At 32.8% G+C, this 25051-nt stretch overlaps 2 protein-coding genes across 2 annotated transcripts in view; one reads left to right on the top strand and one right to left on the bottom strand.

Moving 5' to 3' along the window:
- Positions 1-9548, bottom strand: part of LOC129222487 (mitogen-activated protein kinase-binding protein 1-like) — a 122658-nt gene extending 113110 nt beyond the window's left edge. Inside the window, 1 exon segment of the mRNA XM_054857001.1 lies at positions 9345-9548. Coding sequence (XP_054712976.1) covers positions 9345-9548 — 204 coding nt within the window.
- Positions 9549-13748: 4200 nt separating this feature from the next.
- Positions 13749-24207, top strand: LOC129222485 (nuclear RNA export factor 1-like). Its single transcript, XM_054856999.1, has 9 exons — positions 13749-13873; positions 14115-14201; positions 18322-18403; positions 18483-18532; positions 19567-19634; positions 21094-21177; positions 21258-21362; positions 23882-23932; positions 24169-24207. The coding sequence occupies exons 1-9, from the start codon at positions 13852-13854 to the stop codon at positions 24205-24207; spliced, it is 588 nt and encodes a 195-aa protein (XP_054712974.1). The 5' UTR covers positions 13749-13851.
- Positions 24208-25051: the final 844 nt, after the last annotated feature.

Genomic DNA, 25051 nt, shown 5'->3' with positions numbered 1-25051 from the left:
CAACCTCAATTATGAAACATTTCCAGAAGAGAACCACTGAACTTCCACTCCCTAACATCATTGACAATCATCTCAAATGACGTTTTCAAAAATTCAGTTTTGAATAAATTCCCAGGGAAGTGTTGCTGAATCCTATCGCTTCCTTAATGTTACCAAGGTCTTTAAAATTGAGTAGTTCAGACTTTGATTTCAAAAAATTTCTGGGGGAGAATCCTGAACCAAATCCTTTCTCACAGTGTCATCAAAAGTGATCAATTATTACGCTTTTAGGACTTCAATTAGAAAAATTTTCTAGCAAAGCACACCTCAGCCTTGCTAACATTACTCAAGATTATGTAAGATGGAATGATTAGAACTCCAAGCAAAATAGCTAGGCGGAGCTCCTGAACCCCCAGTAAAGCTGGACAGTTCATTAATAACTTTTAACTATCGCTCCAAAAATTTGTTTCATATTGAAGAAAACTATAAGCTTTTAGTTCGCTATTCATGTATTTCATTCTCACAGGAGGGGAAATAGTCCATTGTCTCCCCCTGTATCTGTGCTGGTTTAAATAGAATTTGTTTTTTAAAGTATTTGGCGAATAATGTAACTTGATCAGTCTAGCTTGTTTTACAGAAATATGTTCTGATTGATTACAGCAGCGGTTACCAACCTTTCTAGCTGTGCGGCCCACCAGTTTTGCAGAAAACACCATTGAGGCCCACTAACTACTGTATATTACTTGCAGATCCAAAATTTACTTTCTGGTGGGGGGGGGGGGGGGGGGGCATCTGCTTATAACTGTTCTTAAGTGTGAATTTAATATACCCTATTAGAACTGAAAATATATTAAAAACAAGAGCTCTGGAGATGTTAATCACCTTCTCTCTTCATGCAGTACCACTAACATAGATATACTGTATAAGAACAATTCTCAAAATAATTTTAAAAAAGAAAACAACTTGATTGCATTCATTTAGCTGGCATAGCTGTACGAAAACTCAAAAACAAGTCATCAAAGTTAAAGCTCCATGAGATTTTTGAAGCTGTTTTTCCACTATAAGGGAGTTGGTATTTGAAACTGGATAGATATATTCTCCTCGCAACCTTCAATGCATTTCTATTTTCTTTATTTATTTTTTAAAACTGCAATGAAAAGTCTCACTCAAATAGGTAGGTTGCCGAAAAGCTCCTCAAGTGTCTTCAGGGTTGGCCGGATTGGATCCAATTGGGTTGGACCCAATGGGTTTTTTTTTTGTTGAAAAAACCCATTATTTAGCCCACTTTTGGGTTTTTTAAAATTTTCTGAGAAGTTTTTATAAAACCTAATTAATTTAAATACTTTCACAATTTAAACTTCTTTTTTATTTGTTCTTCACCACAGACAATGGACATGAAAAATGAATTTTTAATTTTAATAGTATTTCTTAACTCTTAACGGCATTAAAAAAATACTTCAAAGACTTTAAATATATATATTTAACTTTTTTCTTTAACTGGTCAATAAATAACTCAAATTATCTTGATTAAGTCCTGTCACGTCTGATTTTCTCAATATTTGTAGATTGTACAGAGGAAACTACTCTAGCTAAAAGGCTTTCATTTGAATTATTTTCTGCAAACCAACAGGTCACAAATTTCGAATAAACAAGGTATATTTTTTAGAAATTAACAGGTGTTACAAACGGTCGAACAGAAAACAGAATAGGATGTACAGTATTTATTACCTTACGAAAAAGTTTAATATTTCTTAGTACACAGAAATAGAAAAACAGGCAACATAAAATTCAAAGAAATGTCTTGATGAGGCTGGAATTCAGTAAAAAGGGATTTAAACTACTTGAGGTTCTACAGTAGTTTTGCATAACAAAATGAAATACAATAAAGTAAAATTCAAAAGAAAAATGTAGTAATTAAAAACAAACAAACAATCAATAGATTTTATCACTCGATAACTTTGCCTTAACTGTTGATAATCATGGAAACTAAAAAATCGGAAACTTCACCATTCTTGGGTTTCATCGTCTTTTATACTTTTCTTCAGAAAAAGTTGAATTTTCCAGCTTTTTTTTACCCTATGACAATTTTTGTGCTTTGTCCATATACTTAACGCTACAATATACTACAAGTACCCACACTTTCCCTAAAAAAAGACAAAAAAAAAAAAAAAAAAAACACATTTCTTTTTAAAAGCCCAGCTTTTGTTTATTTTTTGGGGGGTTTTATTTTAAAAACCCAAAACACCCTAGCTCCATGGGCTTTTTTTTAAGAAACCCGGGTTTTTGCCAACCCTGAGTGTCTTACTTCACTGGTTAGTCATGCCAGTTCAACAGAGGTGGAGGAGTATTTTAAACTATACTCGACAGCAGAGTTTCTTGACTATGGAGAAATAAGCTGAGGCGAAGAGCAGGAAGTAGTTCCTAGTTCTTTGTCCACTATTCGAACGAAATTCGGTCTTTTTCTTAAGAAATGCTGTTAGTTTGTCAAACCCACGAATATCAAGCACTTTTTTGTCATAATTTGAGTAAATTACACTGGAGAACAATTTGTAAAATGATTTATGTTGCGTTTGGTTTTTGAGCTGTTTTATAGTTAATTTGGCATGCTGATTTTAAAACTGTATTTAGTTTTCTTCTACCACGTCAAGTTTTTTCTCTATAACATATGAGAATGTGACTACTCTCCATGGAATTGAGCAAGGATTGAAACCCAGATCTATTAACTTTGGGCCCCACTGCAACAAAATTTGTACCCCCCCCCCCCCAGGAGGCCAGCAGTGTATATTTATAACGTTAATAAGTCTTAGTGCTACTCCATTTTTCATTTTTCTGTTCAATTTCTTGGGCCGTTGGGTCCTTTAAAGACGCACTCAGGAAGCACTATTGTTCTTCTAAGTATCTCATTTCGGCAGTACCCAGCCTGTCATTTGAAAAGATATTGGCCGTTGTTTTTCATGGTGAACAGATTCGGCAGCTTACTAAAGATAAAACTTTCATCGAAACAATGTTAGAAATTAAAAAGGATGCTAGGTTGGCATTCAAAAACATTGTGAAAGATTTTCCAGGAAATATACGAACCCAGAGTTAGCCGAAAGTTTCCAACAACTTGTGGAAAGCTCCCAATTGCTTGGTTCCCACGGGAGCATCAAATTGCATTTTTCACTTAGGCATCTTGCAAACTTCCCGAAAAAGCTTCGCGCAGTCAGTGATTAACAGCGAGAACGATTTCACCAAGATTTGAAGGTCATGGAGACACGATATCAAGGTTGATTAGATGCGTATATGATTGTTGACTGCTGCTGGAGCATCAAGCGAGAATGTCCACACACGAAACACTCGTGAAAACGCTTTAAGCGAACATTTTTACCTTAATATGTATAAATACATAATTTTACTTGCGGTAACTATTATAGCCTTTGTATGCATAAAATTTTCCATTGTTAATAGTGCATTTGGTAAGTTTTTACTTTATTTTACCTTATATGTATAATTTGTATAACTTTTGAGGGTATCCTGTATTTTGAAAAGTTGATGTGATAGACAAAAACTGCGATTATTTTTAGATTCAGACGACTAAAGTTAGCTGTAAACAAGTCACAGATTTAAGTCAACAAAATTGCTGTTCCCTAGTGTTATTTAATATTTTAAATTTTTCGAGCGAGCAGCGCGGATTAGTACATGGAGTTAGAAGCATACAAGTCAGCCTGGTAGCAGAAACTGCGAGACGTGAGACGTACGTCGCAGATTTTTCTGCAGTCTGCAGATAATTTTACAAAAGAACAAAAAGAAAGAGAAAAAATAAATAAATACATAAAAGAAAAAAAATAAATACAGCCTGTCAAAGATCGTTTGGAGATCGCTTTTTGAGCGATGGCTGCTTCAGCATTTCAGCTAGAAACATAGTCGCCATATTTGATCATTCACAAAATCGAAGTAGAAAAGTGCAGAAGTTTTCAAAAACAAAGATAAATTGGATATTTTATTTTTCTGCCAAGAAATGAAAATAACTTAAAATGTGCAGCAAATTGTTTTTTTATTTTTATTTTTTAAAATAATTTTCTTGAGAAATGAAAAATTTTATGTGAAAATTTCACCTTATCCTCATTTCTTTGGACGCAAAAGCGCTAAAACTGCGCGTCATGAGGATTTTTATTTTTAAAATATTTTTCTGCAACAAATTCAGAAATTTATATCTTAACTTTTAGCATAGTCGCCATGTTTGGTCCATCACAAGATGTTGGTATGCAAGACTCATGAAGTGCCTACGTTCTCAAAAACGGAATTGGATGTTTATTGCAGTGCAAACTGTTGAAAATTATGCAAAATGTGTCTTTTTTTTCCGAATAATTCTTAATTATTGTGTTTTAAAAGGCAAAATTTTATCTTCAGAATATTATCTTATCTTCATTGCTTTAGAGGCTAATGTGCTAAAAACCGACTATTTCACCTAAATTGTAGTTTTTTACGGATTTTGAATTTATTACTACTTTTATGTAATAAATTCAAATATCTATTTATAACCATGAATTTTTCGCGTAGACGCCATGTTTGGTCATTCGCAAGCTGGAAATAAACTATACTATTACTTACTCCAAAAACAGAATTGGATGATTACCTCAACACAAACTATTGAAGACAACATAAAATGTTCAATAAATCATTTTTTTTCCTTTCCATAAAATATTTTTTTGAAAAATGCGAATTATTTATTATCTGCACAGTTGTATTTGATCCTCATTGATTTGAAGGCTTTGCTATAAGCTAAATATTTCATTTAAAGTGCAGTTTCCTGCCAACTTCTCATTTACGAATTTAAAAATTTTAAAAACCTATTTCAACGCAAGTTTTCCATATTAAAATTAATGTCTCGAATAATTGCTTTTCATAGTGTGTAGAGTTCTATTTATTTTTATGAAAGTAGTGAAGGCTGCTACCTCCCCCCTACTTGTGCTTTAAAATTCAGCGACAGTGGTGGCCACTAAGTTTTTTGCGTCTACTAGCTACTGGCCAGTTAGAAAATTGTCCAAGTCTTGACCTTCACAAAGGACTTGTGCATTTTATGAAAACTTAAAATAAAACTAATAATAATGCTGCAGATTATTTTCAACTACCAAAAATAGTGTCGCAAACTGGCTAGAAAGTTTCTGCTACTGAGCAAGTCAGCCAATCAGAGCGCACAAATGGTTGGCGATTTTCCGAGATTCTGCGATTGGCGCAATTTTGCAAATGAACGTTGACTCTTGTTCGCTGTAGTTGACTTTCGCTCTCGCTCCCTTTATATTTATCTTGCTTGCTCACTTTATATTTTATCTCGCTTGCTTGTTTTGTATTTTGTTTTGCGCTTTATCATTGATTAGGATGGAAACGACTCCGAGGTTGAATTACGTTTTCCAAACTCACAAGCAAGGTAGTGCTTTGAAAAGCTCAGAAAAAATAATAGTTATGAATGTGTTTCATAAGTTACAAGAGTGGAATCCTTACGATACCGTTCATGAAGCCAGTTTGCTCACATGATTTCATTACTTTCAAAAAGAAATAAAACTATTTTTAATAAATTTATGTGCATTCCGATTGTTTTTGAAAAACTTTTTCATAGTTTAAAAAATAGAAAAAAAATCGCCGTAACTATCGGTAACGATTTTTATATTTCTGAGGGGAGGAAAGATTTTTTAGAAGAAAATAATACGAAAAATAAATATTCTTTATTTGAAAAAGCGAAACGAAAAAGTATTATTTATTAATAAAATTAGCTGCTATTCAGTCAAACTCGCCCTTTGGTATATTAAAAGGAAATCCCGCTTAATATGATACATTTTCAATGTACAAAACAGTTATAATTTGCCTTTTTTGATAACGAATGTTGGTATATCCCACTTATTAGAATAAGTTTAGTTGCGAAATGGTTATTCCAATGTGCGAAATATGCCAAAGCAGATCAATTCGCCAAGTACGGCCCCAGCAAGCGCGGCGTCTTATCGAAACTCCTTCTTAGCTCTGTTCACTCAGATCTTTTCATCCGCCAGGGTTCGCGTTAACGCGCTATAGCGGGTTTTTTACGCAAATCCGCGGGAAAGGGACGCAACTTCCGCGAAAAATCGGGTCCCAGGGACCCAGAAAACCCAAAAGATAAGAAACAAAAAAAATTGAAGAAAAAGTTAAAGATCTATTTAGTAAATGCTTTTAAACTTCAAAATGACCAGAAGGATCAACAGAAAGGGACTAAAATGACCCTATCTGTTTATCAGCTATTCAACACACCCCCATTGTGGACAAGTCAATGCAATTTTAGTGATAAGACTGGAGCTTACAGTGACCTCCTGGGCAGAGCTCAGGGAGCAAGTTCATAAAGAGCCCATTGTACTGTATCCTAAGAATAAGCTCTCCCTCAACTTTTATCTTGAGGAAATTCCTGAAAACAGTAATGAAGACCAAAAATAAGAGAGGTTTTCAATGCAATCTTCAGGATTAATACAAGACAACTGTACAGTAAAAATATCACTATTTTGCATTCATGTAACCAGAATTACTTTTGAAAATCATTATTTTGCATCCCCAATAAAAAGAGGGGAGAAAAAAAATGGCGAACATTTTCCAGATCGCGCTAAACACAAAGTTCTGAACTTTACATTTTTCTTGTTAAATTGCTTATGAATACTTGAATTTTATGCAAAAAAACTTTAACCTTGTTCTTTTTCTAGTAATTCATCTCTTCCTGATGGGCTATTTTTATTTGGACTTGCAAAAGTTGGGTATTAATTGATCGCGCCATTTTGAAAATGGCGCGATCAATTTTAAAAATAGAACAAAAGCCAAGACAGGTATTTTGAACGAGTCAAATATACTGATTTAAGATTGCAAATGAGCAATTTTCACACTCATATGAGAAAATGTTTCGTTTTTCCGAGCGCGATTTTTGCGTTGGGTTCATTCGCTTGCGATTTATTATTATTATTATTATTATTATGTAATTGCCAACGATAATTGGGAAGGGGGGGGGGGGCTGTTCGCTTTTTTCACTAAAAAAATTTTTCAGGAAAACAAAGGTTAAGGGAGTGCTTTTTGCTTGATCAATCAGAGGCACTTGTTTTTTTATTTTATGGTAAAACCCATTTTTAAAGTAAGTTTTAAGTTAATCTCATTGTAACTGACCAAATAGTTTCTCACGTAACTAAGTCTTGCAAGTGTATTATTTGAAAATAATTTTGCAATGATAAAATCACCAAAAATTAGGGCAAAATTAACCAATTTATTTGATTTCATGCCTTTTTTCCCCCAAGTTTTTTTATATTATTCATTTATACGCTAAGATTCTGTGTTTAAAATTTAAGGGACTCATTTTTTCCACCAAAGGACCCAAATCTATTTCATTAATGGGTCCCTGGGACCCAGGTTACGGATAGTTGAGCGCGAACACTGATCCGCGCCTCGTGACGTCAGTGTCACCTTAAGTTGCTGTCTAGTATGGTATTTTCTTTAAAGGTGTTTCTGATTAATTTTAATCTTAAAGTTTCTTATTGGCTATGAGCTAGGGAGAGCTTCAGAGTGATGGTATATCTAATAAGTGAATTTTCGCAATAAGCGGAAACTAAAACCCCTAGATTTATTTTCATTTAAATATTGGACTGGTGTCTGTGGCCCAGTAACAGGCTGCTTGAGGTCCCCTAGTGGTCCACGTTTCATGGGTTGGGAACCGCTGGTTTAGTCTATGCAGGCTTGGGGGCACTCCTTTTAGAAGGCATTAAGAGGACGAATACACGGGAAGGGCGATCGTGCCTCCCTTGAGGGAGTCTTCACTGGCAATTTTTCTGAATTCAAGTCCTAAAATGCAAGTCTCGGCCCTTGTTGATGATGTTAAGAAAAGGAATAGGGTTTGAATCCTATCCCTCCAGAAACTTTTCGGAATTTAAATTTCAAAAAGGCAATTTTAGAGTCTTTGGTAATGTTAGGAGAAGAAGTTTGGATGCCTACTCTCGGGCATTTTGCAAAATATAAGTCACAAGATGCGATTTTAGATACATCGTGTAATTTCAGGGTAAAAAACGGGTTCAGTGACTATCCTCTGACAATTTTTCGAAACCGAAGTTTCAAAAAAGCGCAATGTTTGACGACCTTTAATGATGATGGGGGGGGGGGGGGGGGGGGGGGAAACATTCTTGACTAAATCTTTATATTTAAGTTGTTTTAGATGAAAATCAAATGGCAAATCCCCCCCCTCCCTCACAAGCAATAAAATGTCAGTTCAAAAATCAACCGCCCCCTCTTTGGAAACTTTCTGGATCCGTCCTTGGAAGGCACGCTTTGATGCTTCAGGATGTGGCAATTGCGATCATTGCCCCCCCCCCCCTGCATTCGTAACCGATTGCCGGCTCTACCTCAAATTTTGTAATCAAGTGAAGAATTCACGTAAAGGGTAGATGTCAAAGAACCAACACCAGGGTTGTTATTTCGTCCGCTTTTTTGTCAGAAGTCCAGGACGCCGGAAGAAATTGGACAAAGTGAAAATCAACAGATTTTCCATACCGTTTGATACATTTACACTGGCCAACACACATTTTGGTGCCTGGGTTGATTTCATGTGAATTTGATGCCCTGAATTCAAATATGGCCTTAGTTTTTGCCTAGGAGCTCGAATTTCTGAGATATAACATTTTATTGAAATATATGTGACACTATTTACAGTTAAATCCATGGATCAAATAAATATACTAAACACGGATTTTTTATTAACTACTCACTGAACACTTCAGAAGCTTCTTCTCTGTGACATTTTTGAATGTTTATATAATCAACAAAGATAGAGGAAAAAGTACTCAATGAAGCTAACTACTCATTGAACGCTTTGGAAGCTTTTTTTCCATGATATTCTTGAATGTATTTTGGGGCAGTCCCTTTTTAAATTCCAGCAGTAATCTGCCATCATGTGTGTATCCCATCTTCCTTGGTAGCGGTCCTCCATAGTTTTAATTATCCTGATGAAATCTTTCACCCGTTTCCTCAGCGGTGTCTCCTAAATTATCAGGAAAAAGGTCTAAGTGGCTGTGTAAATAGTGCACCTTAACGCTCATGTTACACCCAAGGGATTTGAAACTGTTAAGCATTTCGTTTACCAGCTCAACATAGTTTTCAGCTTTGCGTTTTCCCAGAAAATTTCTGACAATTGCAACAAATGAAGTCCAGGCTTTTTGCTCAGCCTCATTCATCGAATGAACAAAGACAGGATCCTTAATGAGTTGTCTTATTTGTGGGCCATCAAATATTCATGCTTTAATTTTTTCCGTACTCAACTGAAGCATTTTCTTCTCTGTATATGCAAAGCATGATCCGTTCTTATCAACAGCCTTTACAAATTGCTTCATAAGACCCACTTTGATATGCAGTGGATGAAAGATGATTTTTTCTCGTGCAACTAAGGGGTTGTTAATGACATTCTTTTCCCCAACGTCCATGTTTTCTCTTTGAGGCCACTCTTTTCTGACCCAGTGGTGTGTTTTGCCTCTGCTATCCCACAGGCACAAAAAGCAAGGATATTTGGTGTGACCACTTTGTTGTCCTAGGAGAAAGTTTACCATTTTCAAGTTCACACAAATCACCCATTGATGCTCATGATACTTTATTTTTTCCAAGACCAAACCTATGCTTCTTTCATTTTCATTGAGTGAGCAATTGGTATGGAACCATTTTTGTTCCCATTGTGTAGAAGGATACATTTTAAACTTTGCTTTGAGCCAATCATCTGAAAAATATTCAGGAAGAGACATTTTTTCCAGGAGCCCTTTAATTTCGTTACAAAATACAAGATTGTCTTCTTGAGAGAAGGAGGGTAGCAAACCCTTTTCTCTTGTACGATAAAAGGAGATTTTGGTTTCTTGTTCCAGCAAATGTTTGTCGTTCAACCTGGATGCCAGTAATTCAGCAGCTTCTTTTGACAGGTTGAGATCTCTGGTGAGGTCATTTAACCGATCCTGGTTGAAACGTTGAGGAATTGATGACATGCCCTCATAATCACTGTCACCTTCATTAGTATCAGAAGGGTGATCAGAGGCACAATATTCGTCCTCATTGAGCTCTGGTAGCTGATGAAACATTGGGATCGGCACTTCCTCTGAGTGAAGGACTGGGCGTCTTGCAGAGAATAAATCAGGATAAGTCCACTTGCTACGGTTGTTTCAATTGATTCTAGTAATATTTACTAGGCAGAAATAAGTCATCGAAGTGGTTTTTGGGTTCTCTCCAAACCATTGGTTCGCCGAATTTTAGACTTTTTCTTTTCCCGGTAGTCCACTGTCGTAAATGTTCTGTACAAGTTTTACATACCTGATGCGGTGCCCAGGATTTATCCTGATCACCAAGACCAACACCAAAGTACTATCCAAAATAAGCTCTCTTTACAAAGTCACCAACAGATTGTCTGTTTTCTTTTAACACGTATTCCCTGCATATATAGTAAAACACATCTGAATGATTTACACAATTTCTACTTGAACTCATTTTATTTCTTTTAAACAACCCAATTACAACAATCTACAACTAAGTACGTTTTAGAAACTTTATAACAACTCTTTCCTAAACACAAAAATCACAAGAGGTCGAGATGTCACGGCAAGAACTCACAAACTGAAACTAACCTCAACTTGTATTGCAGGGTCAAAGGTCACTTAAAATAATGGACAAACAATGCCATCTGTTACTATCACATATACAATTCTTGTATACGTCATTTAGAACTGTACATTTCGTGAAGAACTGCACATTAAAAAAACACCGATCTAAAAAACTAGAGCTGGTAGAGTAAAACTGATTTCATATTTAGATTCAGCGGCCCAAATATAGCTTAAATTATTTATAAAATCCTAGGCACAAAAAAAAAAAAAAAAAAAAAAAATTTTTTTGTTGGCCTGCGATCTTTAATTAAAATAGAATGATTGTACAGTCTGTTGTGCAACTAGTTGCAGATTATATTTTAAAAAGTAATAAAATTTAAACAAAAAAATTAGCTATTGAATATGATTACATTATTAAAAATTAATATAATAGAAATTAATCTCAATGGAACCATCACATTAAATGCTCGGAGAAATACATACAAAACCAAGTTATTTTCTTGAAAATTATAGATAAACATGAAGCCCTGGCCACTGATACTGAAGCAACTTACTTCTTCAGTCAATAAAGTAATATTAACAAAGAATAAAGGATTGCTTTTAATATAATTAATATAGTTAAGTTATGTTTTTATCATTCATATACAGTAGCGTGCGTACATATGGGCCTATGGGGTCTGGCGTCCCTGGCAAACTGAAGAAATTACACCCCCCCCTCCAGGTTTGCCCTGATGGGAAGCTACTGGAGTTCACTGTGACCTCACATTTTTTTGGGGGGGAAGGGGGGGATCATTTCACTAGTTGATTTGAGAAAATAGGAGAGAATATTTCAACTTTAATGTTATTTTCTTTTTTTTTAAATTGTTATCAATGATGCTCAGTGTTCCTTCCATTCTTGAACCAAATGAGAATAAACATTTTTCAGTTCCGTTTACAACAATGTTTTTTTTTTTTCCAAAACAGCTTTAACTTTTAATAGAATTTGTTTCAAACCGCAAGGAGAATGTATAATAAACGTAATATGCACATTTACTAAAAGGAAGAAATAAACCTTAAAAATTTCTTTTGATAAAAACTATAGCATTTACAAAATTCTATCATAATGAGGAAACCAAAGCAAATAGAAAAAGCATCGCTAATCTGAAATTGGCTAAAAAACACGCCTATGTACATACAAGCAAAATAAAAGTATTATATATTCGCTAATTAAGACTTCCAAATATTTTGTTCAAATGAGATTTTTTATGCTTATTAATGACAATAAATGCTTAGCCCATGAAAAACTATACCCTTCAAACTATACACGACAAAATGTCGTCTCCTCCCCAAAAAAATGCCCTTCAAGACAAGATAGAACGTCATTGCTCCTTGGTATACAAATTGTGTGTATTAAGTCCTTAGCTGACTCAATCGGAATAGAATTTCACGAGACAGGTAAAATCTCCTCTCCCTTTTTTTTGGGAATAAGGATTGTTTTGTTTTCTCCTATAGCTGTTTTCTAGCGAATTTTTTTTATACTTATTTATAAGAAGCATTTTTTTACTTATATGATCAATTAAAAAAAAAAAAAAAACAAGGGAAAAAAAACAAATTCTTTTTTTTTTAAATTAGTCCAAATGCCGCCCCTCTGGCGAGAGCCATTCCTACCAACCCCTTGGAACGCTACTGTTCATATACTTATCTATATAAATGTACCGTAGAGTCTTGAAAATTTGAGTCTCGAAAGTTTAAGGTTCTGCTTAGTTCTAGGTGCTTTCTGAATATTTTAAGTTACATTTTTTAGTTGCTAAACTTCATTTTCATTAAAATCTGAATACAGAAATCTTTCGCTTCTGTTAAACTGAGTTAACTACTTAGAGTAAATAATAATAAAAAAAGGCATTAAGAGGTTGGTGTCATGGTGTCAACAACACCCTCTAAGTGGTACGAAATATACATCTACAAAATATTGAATAAGAGATGCTTAAAAGACAATAACTTGACATGTAAAATTAACATTGATTTGTCCCTAGGAATGTGCAAATACGCCTTTTAGAATGCCCGATTACAATCAAAAAGTAGGTTAACAACTTCGCTCCACACAAGTTTTATATACAGAATTTAAACCTTTTACAACTAACCGTTTTTGTGTTATACGAGGTACATACACAGGTGAGCAAGTATATAGGTATAGATGTTATTAAAAATGTCACCGAAATCGATTTGGGCACTGTCAAAGTACATGCTTGGTTACAAATTTGCATACATAAACACATCGCATATACACACATCGTGAAAAACAAGTTCCAAATACCTTTAGAGGTAAACAATTAGAAGCGAAATTTGTGTTGAAATTTGAGTGATAAAGTTTTCGTGAGGATAATATTTTCTCTTCTTTGTGCAGGAAAGTAGAAGGTGCTCCTCTTTACATCTTCCGACTAGTGTAAATCTGGGGGAATTTTCCGGATAATCCGAGTTTTCAGTAATCTGAGGTGGCGTGAGCCATAATTACCCAGGATTTTTGGAAGTCTATTTTATACTATATCATTAATCATAAAACTCTATCAATGTTATTTAAAATCATTTACTTTGCAATACAAAATGTAACGAAAAAAACCTAAGCAGAAGATCGCGAGGAGAAAATATGAAATCAGCGGTTAAATGTCTCTTATTTTGAATTTAGGGCTTCAAAGGCAGCAAATTATATGTTCATCTGTTATCAATATGATCAAATAAAAGTAATTAAAATGACTAAAATTATAAAAAATACTGCAATGATAAGGAACAAAAATTAATGAAGCAAAAATTGATTTACTTACATTTCACTCCTGATTAAAATACATTCCTACGCTTTACATTTTGATACATGCAAAAAATAAACAATGATACACATCCAACTGCAGCTTTCAGAAGTTTTTCAACGATCAACGAAACGAACACCGTACAGCTTTGCGGTTACGAGCGAGATACGCATTTAACTATCTGAAAAATTTTCTGTAAAACATTTCAAGCAAGATTCTGAAAATTTCCACCCATCAATCGCACTTAATATTTTATGATAATTCAATATTTTGTAGGACATGAGAAAAGTCCAATCTATTGCTAAAAAAAATATTTTTCGTTGCATTTGTATAAAGTTGTTGGCATCATTGTGTGCGATTGACGATTTTTACTTTTTTTTGCCTTTGCCTTTACTGAGGAAATCGAGTGAAAAAGAAAAAAGAAAAATACTAAATAACAATGTGCTGATTGCACACATGTTTTATTTTTCTTTCTTATAAAAAAGAAGGGAATGTCTAGACAAGGATTTTATGGTAAGTTTTGAAAACATGTATTAGATTTATTGATTAATCTCAGAAAATACTTATTATCTATGTGACTCGTGTACAATGTGATACATTATTGAAATCTTTTCTTGTGCAGTAATCTAATCTTCAATCGAGTAATGTATTAAGTTTGGTAGCTATTTTGCACTTTTAGTGTGATTGTGTGTTGGTGAAAATGTCCAGTTTGATGTTTTCTTAGTGTATTAAATCTGTATCTTTCTCAATTTAGAACATGATAATAGAGGTCCATCGTCAAGCAAGAACGTAAAATATTTCAATAATATGGGACGTCAAAAAAAGTTTAGAGACCAACGAGGTAATTTTTGTAAACATTGTGTCATGTTTATTATAGCCTTTCATATTTTAATTGAGAAATCTTACAATTAAATTACCATGTTATAGTATTTTCCGTGAAAAGTGTTATGAATTCTGCATTTAAGTTTGACTCTTAGTTTTGAATGGTGCTTCTTCAACATTTCATTTATCGAAACCATCACTCTCAGGCAATCGGAAAGAAAATTTTTGTTGAAATTTTAAATTATCCTGTATGGAGCACGGGTGTTTATTAAAGTAAGACAAAACAATGTTAGAAGAAGCACAAATTTGTAAATTACAGCAGACACGTGTTTCGGCGTTACAGGGCACGCCTTTTTCAATTTACAAATTTGTGCTTCTTCTAACGTTGTTTTGTCTTACTTTACTGTTCAGCACAAAGGTATTTATTTATCTTACGGGTGTTTATTGTTGGGCTGTGGATAGTTTGTGGATAAGATGTTGGGCTTGAAATCGCAGTGATTTGAATCCCAAAATTGATGCCGCCAAAAGCTTCTGAAATAAGTGCTCCTGAAATCCGCATGTCTAAAAGTCATATTATCTGAGTCTCTGCTATGGTTGCAATTTTTGGAAATGTGAAAATACGGAACTGATGTGATATACCCCACCCTTGGCGACTTTTTCCTGTTGGCGCCAAGAAAACGATGTATGACGACATATGTCATACATCGTTCTTAGCGATGCTTTTTTAGCGCCAACAGGAAAAAATCAGATAAAAAAACATGATCAAAGCACTTCAGAACACAATATATATAAAAACAACATAAAAGCACAACAAAAAACATCACGAATATATGCTTCAAAAATGTACAGGGCCGGGGTTTTTTGTAAATATATTAAAATACAATGAAATAAATTATTGTATTAATTACAAGTCGAAATTAATGCATTAATTGTTTTTTCATCATTTCTCCGGGATACGAGCCCTCGGTCTCATAGTACTTTCGTAATGAGACCTCAGCTCGCCGGCCCTGCCTCGGTCTCATTACGAAAGTACTATGAGACCTCTGGCTCGCCAGGACCTCGCTCCGCTCGGTCCGTTATCCCTCCGACTGTTAATATACATTACAGTCGGAGTATGGTCACAATTATGTATATTTATGTATATTATGCATATTCATGTGTATGTACACCCAAGGGTGGCTCCTTCCGTTCAGTGTACAATAATGACACAGTTTTAAGTGTGAAATATGCACCATTATTGTGCAGATTTATTTATAAAATTCAGCATTTTTAAGAGTACAACCGAAAGAACTTTCAATTGTTAACATAAAATTCAGTACCTAAAGGAGGCACGTTAATGTCTAAATAATTCGTGGCATCGATAAGAATTAACTTTTAGAACAAAATAACCGAACTATTTTTGTAAAATTAATTAACATACAGTAAAAATAAAGTTAAAAGCTACAAGAACCCCTCAAGGATTTGTAAAAAACAAAGAATTTCTGAAGTGAGAATTTTTATGTGAATTCTAAAATAAAGAACTTACCTTTTTATGGTATAAATCCTCACACTCAGTCCAAAACAAAACATCATCTGACAATGGCGCGTTACAGATACACACCATTTTGGAGTTAACTTTTAATTAACCTTCAAGTTTGAAGAAACTGGCATTTTCTAATGTTTTTACTTCAAAACACAACTACTGAATCTAAACTAACACAAAATAAGCATTCCTGTAAGGTATATTGCACAAAACAACACGTATCTCTCCTGCGTAAAACCAAGTAAAGAATGCAAGTAAACAAGTTCGAACAAGTTTGCCTTAGCGTTGCCAACCACAGGTTAGTTTCACCAGGGATGCCATGCTTAAAAATTTATCGCCTCATTGGCAAGAAAAATATTTCAATTTTGTGCAAAAAATCGGATGTCGCCAAATGGGGGGGGGGGGGGGGGGGGGTATATCACATCTGTACCGAAAATACTATCTCAAATGCCAGAATGAACCTAAGAATTTTCGCCTTCTTGTTCATATAATAATAAACGATGTACAATCAAAGAGAAAGAAAGCATGCAGTGTTCAACTTAATCTTATTGTAAATTTCAGCTAAGGTGCTTAAGTTACCACAGTACTTGGTTTTAATGGGCAATATGTCCTCCAAATTTGCATTTTTGAGTGGGTTACTTGTACGATTTTACAAACAAACTTTTGTTCTCTTATTATAGTGATCACAGATTTTTTTTTTCAAATGAATTTTTTTTTAAATCAAAATCCTAAAATTCAGCAGTTTTAAATGAGATCCCATGCTCTTTTTGAGTCAAAAAGTTCAATGCTATCATTGCCTTAGTTTTGTTTTTCTTCAGTTATTTAAAATTTTTCAATACATATATGCAACATCTCTAGTAAATATTTCACTTTTGCATTCATAAATATGTGAAAACTTTGAAGCAATTCTTAATTGATATAAAGTCTTAAATGCATTGCCTCTAGTTTAAATTTCTTTCCATGTATTCAGTTGCAAATGCAATTTGTATTGCTCTCAAAATAGTTGAGAAACAAACTGAAAAGATAATGGGAGCCTTTTGATATCAATGAAAAAAACCATTGTTTGGAGACAACCAGGATAATTAAAGCTCACAGATACAGAATATAATTCAGTATAAAAACGCAAAATTTTCGGAAAATGTAAGTCATCGGGGGAAGTTTTTTTCTACAGAAAATGGAGAAAAGTTTATTTTTTATAAATTGAAATGTTGTTTACTATACTTGCTTGCAACTTAAGTTGACTATGACGTCACGACGTACTTACGAAAAAACGAGTTAACAGATAAAACGTCACACTTACTAGCAAATAAGAGAATGTCGCTACCTGTCTGTGAACTGCTATTGGCTGGCGGGTTTGATTCAAATGGAGAAAAGACTCCGTGCTGCTTCACTGGTAAAATTGAAAATATTTAATGATTGACAAAAATTATGACAAAAAAAAATGTTACTTGTGCGTGGGTTTAACTAACTAATCTGATTTCTAAAGCGAAGAGCGTAATTTCCCCCGAATATCAGACAAAGCACTAGGAACTATTTCCTTCGCTTGGCCGCAGCTCATTTCTACATAGTCAAGTAAGCTTGCAATTGAGTATAGTTGTTTTTTTCTGGAAAACGTAAAAAAATGTTAAGTATTTGAAATTATATAAAATCTATTATTATTTCTTTTTAACAGAAATATGCACAAAATTTTTAAACCTATTTAAAAATTTAGTATGTTACTTTCTTTGTTCAAAAGACCAATGATTATCCAGATTATTCTTATCATTCAACCTTTAATTTTGAACGAAATGTGATATTTGAAGAGTTCAATGAATTTTTTTCTGTGAATGTTTCTGTGAGATTTTAAGCCAACAGTTGTTTTTCTTTTGTTTTAGAGTTACATGCATTTATTTATAATTTATGTGTGTGTACAGTGTACATCCATTAGATGCAAACTATATTAAAATTTTCACCAGAACCTTTTCACTAATTAATATTGTCCTGTGTCTATAACAGTTTTAGTGAGAAAAACAGCAAATAACTTTTGTGTAGAGGGAAATTAAATTACCTTAAGCTTGCATAGCAAAATTTAGGATTTTCATGTTAGATATTGAGTATAAGGAAGTTTAAAAATTAAATAAAAAAAACATAGGAATGTAAAATAGTAAATTTTTGAATACATTGTACTATACCTGGAAAATATGCATTTTCAAATTTTCCCCAAGAAAAAAAAATCATTAAAAAGAAAAAAGCTTGTATCCCCATTCCATTTTTTTTTTCCTGACCATTCCCATTTCTAATTTAGCATATACATAATATTTTGTCAAACAAAACTATTGGATTGCAAGAAATGTGCCTTTTATGTTAATTAAAAGTAATTATATAAAATATGTATGTTTAAGTATTCAAAACATAAGGTTAAAAAAAAACCTCAGTTCTTCTCACAATCATCTTTGTTGTTTTTACATGTATGTAGCACTTGTGAAGATTTTTAGGTCTTAGGTCAGTTTCACCTTTGGTTAAAATCTTAAATGCTTACTCACTGAAAAAGCTCTATTAAAAATATATATTGAAAAAATTTATGGATGCTATTTTAGCATTGTCATTGTTAATCTCATTATAATTTTAAACTATGCAGGTGGCTATGGTAAAACTCGGATTGATATTGATGGAGATGTTGACATGAATGTACCTCATGCACCAGGACCTGATCGTAGATAGTATGTATTTTAAGTTTTGCTAATTTTGAATGATAATTGATAAGGTTTAATTACTTACTAAAATTTGATATTTTTTTAGTAATCCATACTCTCAAAGAAATAACAGGAGAAAAGGAAAGAAACATATGGGTAAAAAATCATTTCCTATTTTTATGTGTTATTTTTTCTTTATTAGTTATTAATTTTTGAAGCTTGCCTAACTTCAAAGTAAAAAAAAAATCGGTTTTTAAGCAGAGCTGTAACAGGAGACTAATAACAAAATTTTGGAGGAAAAATCACAAAAGAAGTCTTTATTCATAACTCTCATATTAATTACTATTAATATTACTGTTGTCTGACAGCAATTTTTTAAATTATGATTTTTATAATTAGTTTTTTAATAATGAAATTTCAACATTAGCCATTCTGATTTACATGAAATTTACTGTTTTTCAACTCTAACATTTTTATCTGAAGAATGAATATAGTCAAACCAAGGAACAGAAGTTAGTTTAAACAATGCCCTATCTATTAGCAGAGATTATCATCAAATAATAATGATCAGAATCAGTTTATTTATAAACAAACGACAAAAGCAAAAAAAACAAAAAAAAAAACACACACACACACACATTTTGTATGAATTGATAACCGCCTCTGTCAAAAAGTAGTGATTTTCAGAGCAAAGCAGCAATGGCAACTTCTTTGCCCGGAAAGTTTTCATGCAATGGCAATTATTGAACATTTTTTTTTTACTTCTCACACTTTTTTAATTATTATTGTCATTAAAGATATCAGTGCAATATTTCTGAAAAAATTTCAATCGGGCGGTTTTAATAGCTAATACCACAAAATATAGTGCAACATTGTAAGTGAATGATATGTTTGGAAGTTGGTTGATGTTGTTAATTGATTCATCCATGCATCTCTTTTAGTGTAATGTCTTAGAAAAAATTACCATTCCCATTCATGTACTTGTTTTTTCTGCTAATATTCACTCACTTTACTTAAAGTCACTATTAATTTATTAATTTTTAAATTAAGTCACTGTACTCCAAACATCTTACTTCTATTGTGCTATTGAATGCTTAAAAGTAAGGAAATAAATGCTGTTATTTGGTTCATGTTTACAGTTTCTCTCTTTCTCTTCATGACTTGATTCTGATGCTTACTTATTTTTATAGGAAAATCTCGATCAGATCATGGCAATATGTCTCGTGATTCAGACAGTTCTGCATGGTATAAAATTACGGTGAGAATAAGTTACATACTAATTTCTGATTAAAATCATTTTTAAGTTCGTTGACATTTAAAAGTGCTTATTTTTTGTTATTTGTGATGATCCAGAATGCATGTTTTTTAGCTGGAGAAAACTACATGCAAAAAGTGAAAAGAAAAACTTTTTTTCTTCACTTTCTGCATGTATAGTTAAACTCCCGATTTTCTGCAGAATTGAGTGGCACAAGTGCTGTAGGTAATAAAAATTGCGGATAAACCACAAAAAGGCTAAAATGAGGGACTAATAAGGGAAAAATAGTTGTTCCTCTAAAACTTGGCTGTATTGATGCTTAATACTTTCTACAAACAGTGAAAATAAATACAGTACAGTAAAAATGCTTAGTGTTTTTACTTAACAGAACTTAACACTAATAAAGAGCTTGTGTATGTATGACGAACAAAGTGCAATAAATAAGTAAACAAAACAAAAAACAATTGAGTTTAAATTTAATTTTCCCAAGGTGGGGGGAGCAGGCATTTTTGTTTCTTTTTTGCTCCAAAAATGCATGTTCCTGATTATTACATGACTTGCAGATAATCCATCCCGCGGATAATCAGGAGTTTACTGTAGTTTTAAAAATTAATTAATCTTGTTTATAGGAGGAATAAAATCTTTTGATTTTGTGCTAATCTTAAGGTGAGTGTTGTTTGGGGGTTGTTTCTAAGGACTTACCTCTTGTAAAAACACTTGCATGCAACTAAAACATTGCACTGTTATGTTTTCAATGTATCAAAGCTATTGCAGTTTTAATTTAGTAATTATCCCACCATTTACTAAAAAAATACCTTCTTCTGAAAATACTAGTTCAATTTATTCTTCAAAATGGAAATCAATGTCTTAAAAATCATCAACATACAGTGTATTAGCCTCATGCTCAGAATTCCCAATCAATGTTACTGGTAAGACACATTTCATGAAAAAATGAGCAATACAGGTTTGTATTAACATTTTTTCAGGCAGAGGATGTGAACTGCTGTGGCTTTTTTTTTTCCTTTGCATTTTTTAGTGGGCTAAATAAAAAGTTCTGCAAAATTGTTTAAATCATGTTTCCAGTTGCAAAATAAATAAAATGTAGAATTTGTATGGGAAAAATGAGCAAAATCACGTCTGCATTAATTGAGTAAAAGTGTTAAACGTAAAAATTCGGCAAATTGAAAAACATGCACAGCAGTGAATAAATTCGGGACTAATGAAAAAAAAAAAACTTCAGACGCAGTAAAATGTTCAACCAGGGCTCTGATGCATTAGGAAAATATTTTTAAACATGGACCTACAGGTATTTTATAAACCTTTTATTTCTTTAAATATATATATTTTTTTCTTTTTTAGACATTGTTATTGTGTTATCCCTGTTTTAACAAACTTCATGGTTGAATTTAGAATGTTTTAGCTTTTTTTTTACGTTAAAAATAATCATTATGCTTTTTTATAGGTTCCTCATGGGAGGAAATCTGGGAAAGATTTTATTTTGAGAAGTATTGCAGCAAACTGTAAAGTACCTTTTTCACCCTTTAGTGTAAGTTCTTAGTCTTTAAATTTTTGCAGATGTATTTTTTATTCACCAATAGTTCTGAAACTAGTTATGTTTTGTTTTAGTTTCAATTCAATGGACATGCTGCAGAATTTTACGTCAATGAATATTCAGCTGCGTCTCACATTAAAGATGTTAGCAGAAAAGTTAGTTATCCAGATGGATTCAAGGTAAAATTTTATGTACATAAATAATTACTATTTCATGGCTCGTGCAATTTCTACTTTGTTTTCTTACTTTTTGACTTACATTTTTTAAAGTTCTTTAAGTATAAATGAGATAGTGAGAAGCAAAGGGATTCAAGTGCGAAATTAAAAATTTGAAGGTAACCAGTACAAATGGTAGGTAACACCTCCTCTGGCTTAGTGCAAGAGATAGTACTAGAAGCCCTGGTAGGTGCTGCTGAACAGCATGATTTAGAAAAACTCAATGAAAGCCTACCAAGGACATAATCATTGTATGCGTTTTACTTAAAATTGAAAATGTCCACTTATATCCTTTTGCTTCTCACTGCCTCAAATGTCCAATGTTTTGCTTTACTCAAAATGGAAAATGTTAAAAACTTCTGTCTTTTAGCATTTAAAGATGTGCTAATGATGGGTCCTTGCAATTGTCTTGTGCCCTGAGGTGATTTACTAAAATAAAGTTTTTAATTTTCTTATCTTTTTTTTTTTTTGTGTGTGTGTGTGTGTGTGTGTAAAAAATTTGGTCTCTCTAATAAGTGGCAAATTAAGTGAATTGATTTGCTGTAGGAAAGCTGCTTTTTTTTGAACCTGACAACTATATGTTTTCTGAAAATATTCACTAAATTATATTGTATCGAAACTTTTAATTACTCAGGTCTAGCAATGATCTTACATATCATTTTATTGTGATTTCTTGATTGTTGTGGAGATTTTATGTAGTAGTGTTTGTTTCACCAACGAACTAACTTACGCTGAGCTACTAGGCCTTAACTTGCTGCTTAACTGTGATTATTCTAGTTGCACGAAAGCAGTAGATTTGTGTGCACTTAGAGCATCAGCATTGTGTTCGAGGCCATTTGTTCCAATATAATTCTTACTGTTCTCTACCTCCTCTCCAACTTTGTAAGTGGCATTTGAGGACACCCTGTATAAGGTAAAATATGTAAATAATCAACACATACCAATCAGAAAAAAAAAAAAAACAGATGTATTAATAAATCTTTAAAACTGTCTTGTAATGTGTTGAGGTAAAGTGTTTTACTTCAAAATACTTCTTAACTAAAAGATGAGGAACTCAATCATTTTTTGACATTATATAGGTTAAGTGCTCTTAAAATGTTTGTAATTTTTTTTTCAAAGTCACATATTAGTGATTAAAATATTTTTTATATATTTGAATTGTATAAAATACTACTTTATTTCTGCTGAAAAATATACTTTTCATGCAGTAACATAATAGTAAAGATTTTTTTCCCTCCCTTCCTCTTGAGGTTTGAACTTATTTTTTACTTTGCAATAGTGGCTGGTATGAAGCTTTTTTTTTTTTGAATGAATGAATGAATGAAATGCATTTAAGTTTTAAAAAATGTTAATCTTTATTTTAGGGGGATTTTTTTACAAAATTTAAAGGAGTATATGGACAAGTATGCAGTCGACTCCCGCTACAACGCTGTCAGACTAACGCAAAATGGCTATAACGCTAGTTTTTCAGGAACAACGAATTTTAGAGCTAAAATGCATTTCTCACTCTCAACACGAATATATTTGTAAAGGAATCCTGATGCTAAGTTTCGGCTTTGTTTTTGACTACTAAACATTAACTTCAGGAATGTTCCTTCATCCTTTCAGAATCACCGACTTGCCCAAGTTCCCACACACCGCACTAATATAGCTTTATTAGTTTGTATGTAAAGTTTGGAGATAGAAACGAAAAGCAGAAGTTTGCAACAATTTAAGAATAGGTATAGATTCTTGATACGCTTGAACAACTAGGAAGTGTGTCAAAGGTAGCACAACAATTAGGTACGGGTGAATTTTTGAAACAATTGATTAAAAGTCAAGAGAAGGCAATCCGTAAAAGTCCAGACCTTAGTTTTAATATGAAGCTCGCAGAGTAGTGTTTCAGCAAAATGCAAACAATATGAAATTGGAATCTGCTCTTGCATTCTAGATTATAGAAACCTTAAAAGAGGGGTGTTACCATAGATGTAAATGTTTTAAAAGTAAATCTGATGCTATTGTATTTTAAAATATGGACGATCAGATTGTGCAGCATAAATCATCATCTTCAATTTTTAAGCTATAAATGTATCTACTGTATAGTGCTGTTACCATGCAGTGTTTTATTTTTTCTACATACTGTATGTACGGTACTGTTTTATTTTTATCTTTCTCTCCCATTGATCATTGATTTTGTGCATCTTAACAGTATTTTATGTTAAATAATGCAGCTTTTTTAAAAATACAGTAAAAATTCAGCTCTTTATGTAAGAACGGTAATGTACAAATGGTCTAAAACAGTTTAAAAGGTGTTTTAAAATGTCAAAAATGATTGGATATGTTAATTAAAAAAAAGCATATAAAAATTTTTTTTCCTACAATGAAATGTTGACTTACGTGAGAGTCTTGGAACGCATCCCTCGCTTAAGTCGGGATCCAACTGTATATGTTAAAAGATTAATGTGCAGTGTGTTAATAATTTCTATTGTGATTTTCTTTTATAGATGCTTATTTTAATGTCACGAAGTGCACCACCAAACACCTCCATTGACCCAGCAACAGCAGAAATTATTAAGGTACACTTCTATGAACTGTTTTTCCTGTTTCTTCTAATGAGAATTGGGTGTCAATTTTAGATATCAGCAATAGTTCTAACTGGGGTGTTATTTCGAGTTTTCCCCGCGGGGTGGGAGGATGGTGGCAAAAAGCTATATTTGATTATTTAATGCAGATTTTATCCGAAAAGCGAAAAGTTCACCTACTTATATGTAAGACCATTATTTTTCCAAAGTTGGGGGCAATTGACCCCTGCATCCCTGACGTGCCTTAATGATGGACATGAATACTGTGTTCTATGTTTTGGCATTTACGTATATCACTGGAGGGGGAGGGGGGCTAACTTTTTTAATTTATTTGCAAGGATGTTTTAAAAATCTGGATATTTTGGCTAAATTTTGCTGTAAAGAAGTTCAGTTGGTACATATTTCAAGTTTAACTTAAAATAAACAACCAAAGCAGTCTTACTATTTTTATTTTGCTAAAGTTATTGGGAGAAACAAGTTATCGTTTTTTTTGCAATCATGGGTAATGGACTTTTTTAAAAGTTATGAGCTCTAAAAATGTAGCCTTCACAAATTCTAAAGTCAAAAAATCAAATCTAGCAATGTTCACGAGTAAAATTTGTTTGCATTTAATTAACTACATTAATTGTAGTATAAGCTTGACTATATGAGAAGAGCTGAAAACAATGGATGCTAGGTTTTCTAATCTTCTGTTTGCTTGAAAATTAAAACTTACTTTTAAAAACATATGTAATGAAGCTTTAAAATATTAAGCTAATATTCCTTAGTATGAATTCAGAATTTAAGAAGCAATTGATAAAATTTGCAATTGAAAAAATTGGTCACTTTAAAAATTGTGCTGTAAAAAGAAAACTATTTAATACACATGTATAAAAATTGCATTTTAATTCACTGTGTTTGTTGTTATGTTTAAGAGTTCCTATTTTTCCTAGTTTTTCCTACTTTTTAGAGCTCTCTCCTTATTTTCCTACTTTTTCCTTTTTTTCCCTACTTTTTCTTTCTTTAGTATAGCACTTCTAATTGTGCATTGATTCTTATTTTTACAATGCCGCACCGATAATTTTCTGCGTGTTTTGATTTTGAAAAGTAAAA

The sequence above is a fragment of the Uloborus diversus genome, chromosome 5 (genome assembly GCF_026930045.1).
Source record: "Uloborus diversus isolate 005 chromosome 5, Udiv.v.3.1, whole genome shotgun sequence".
Classification (NCBI taxonomy): domain Eukaryota; kingdom Metazoa; phylum Arthropoda; class Arachnida; order Araneae; family Uloboridae; genus Uloborus; species Uloborus diversus.
The sequence above is the reverse complement of the archived record's forward strand: the minus strand, read 5'-3'. Positions and strand labels throughout refer to the sequence as shown.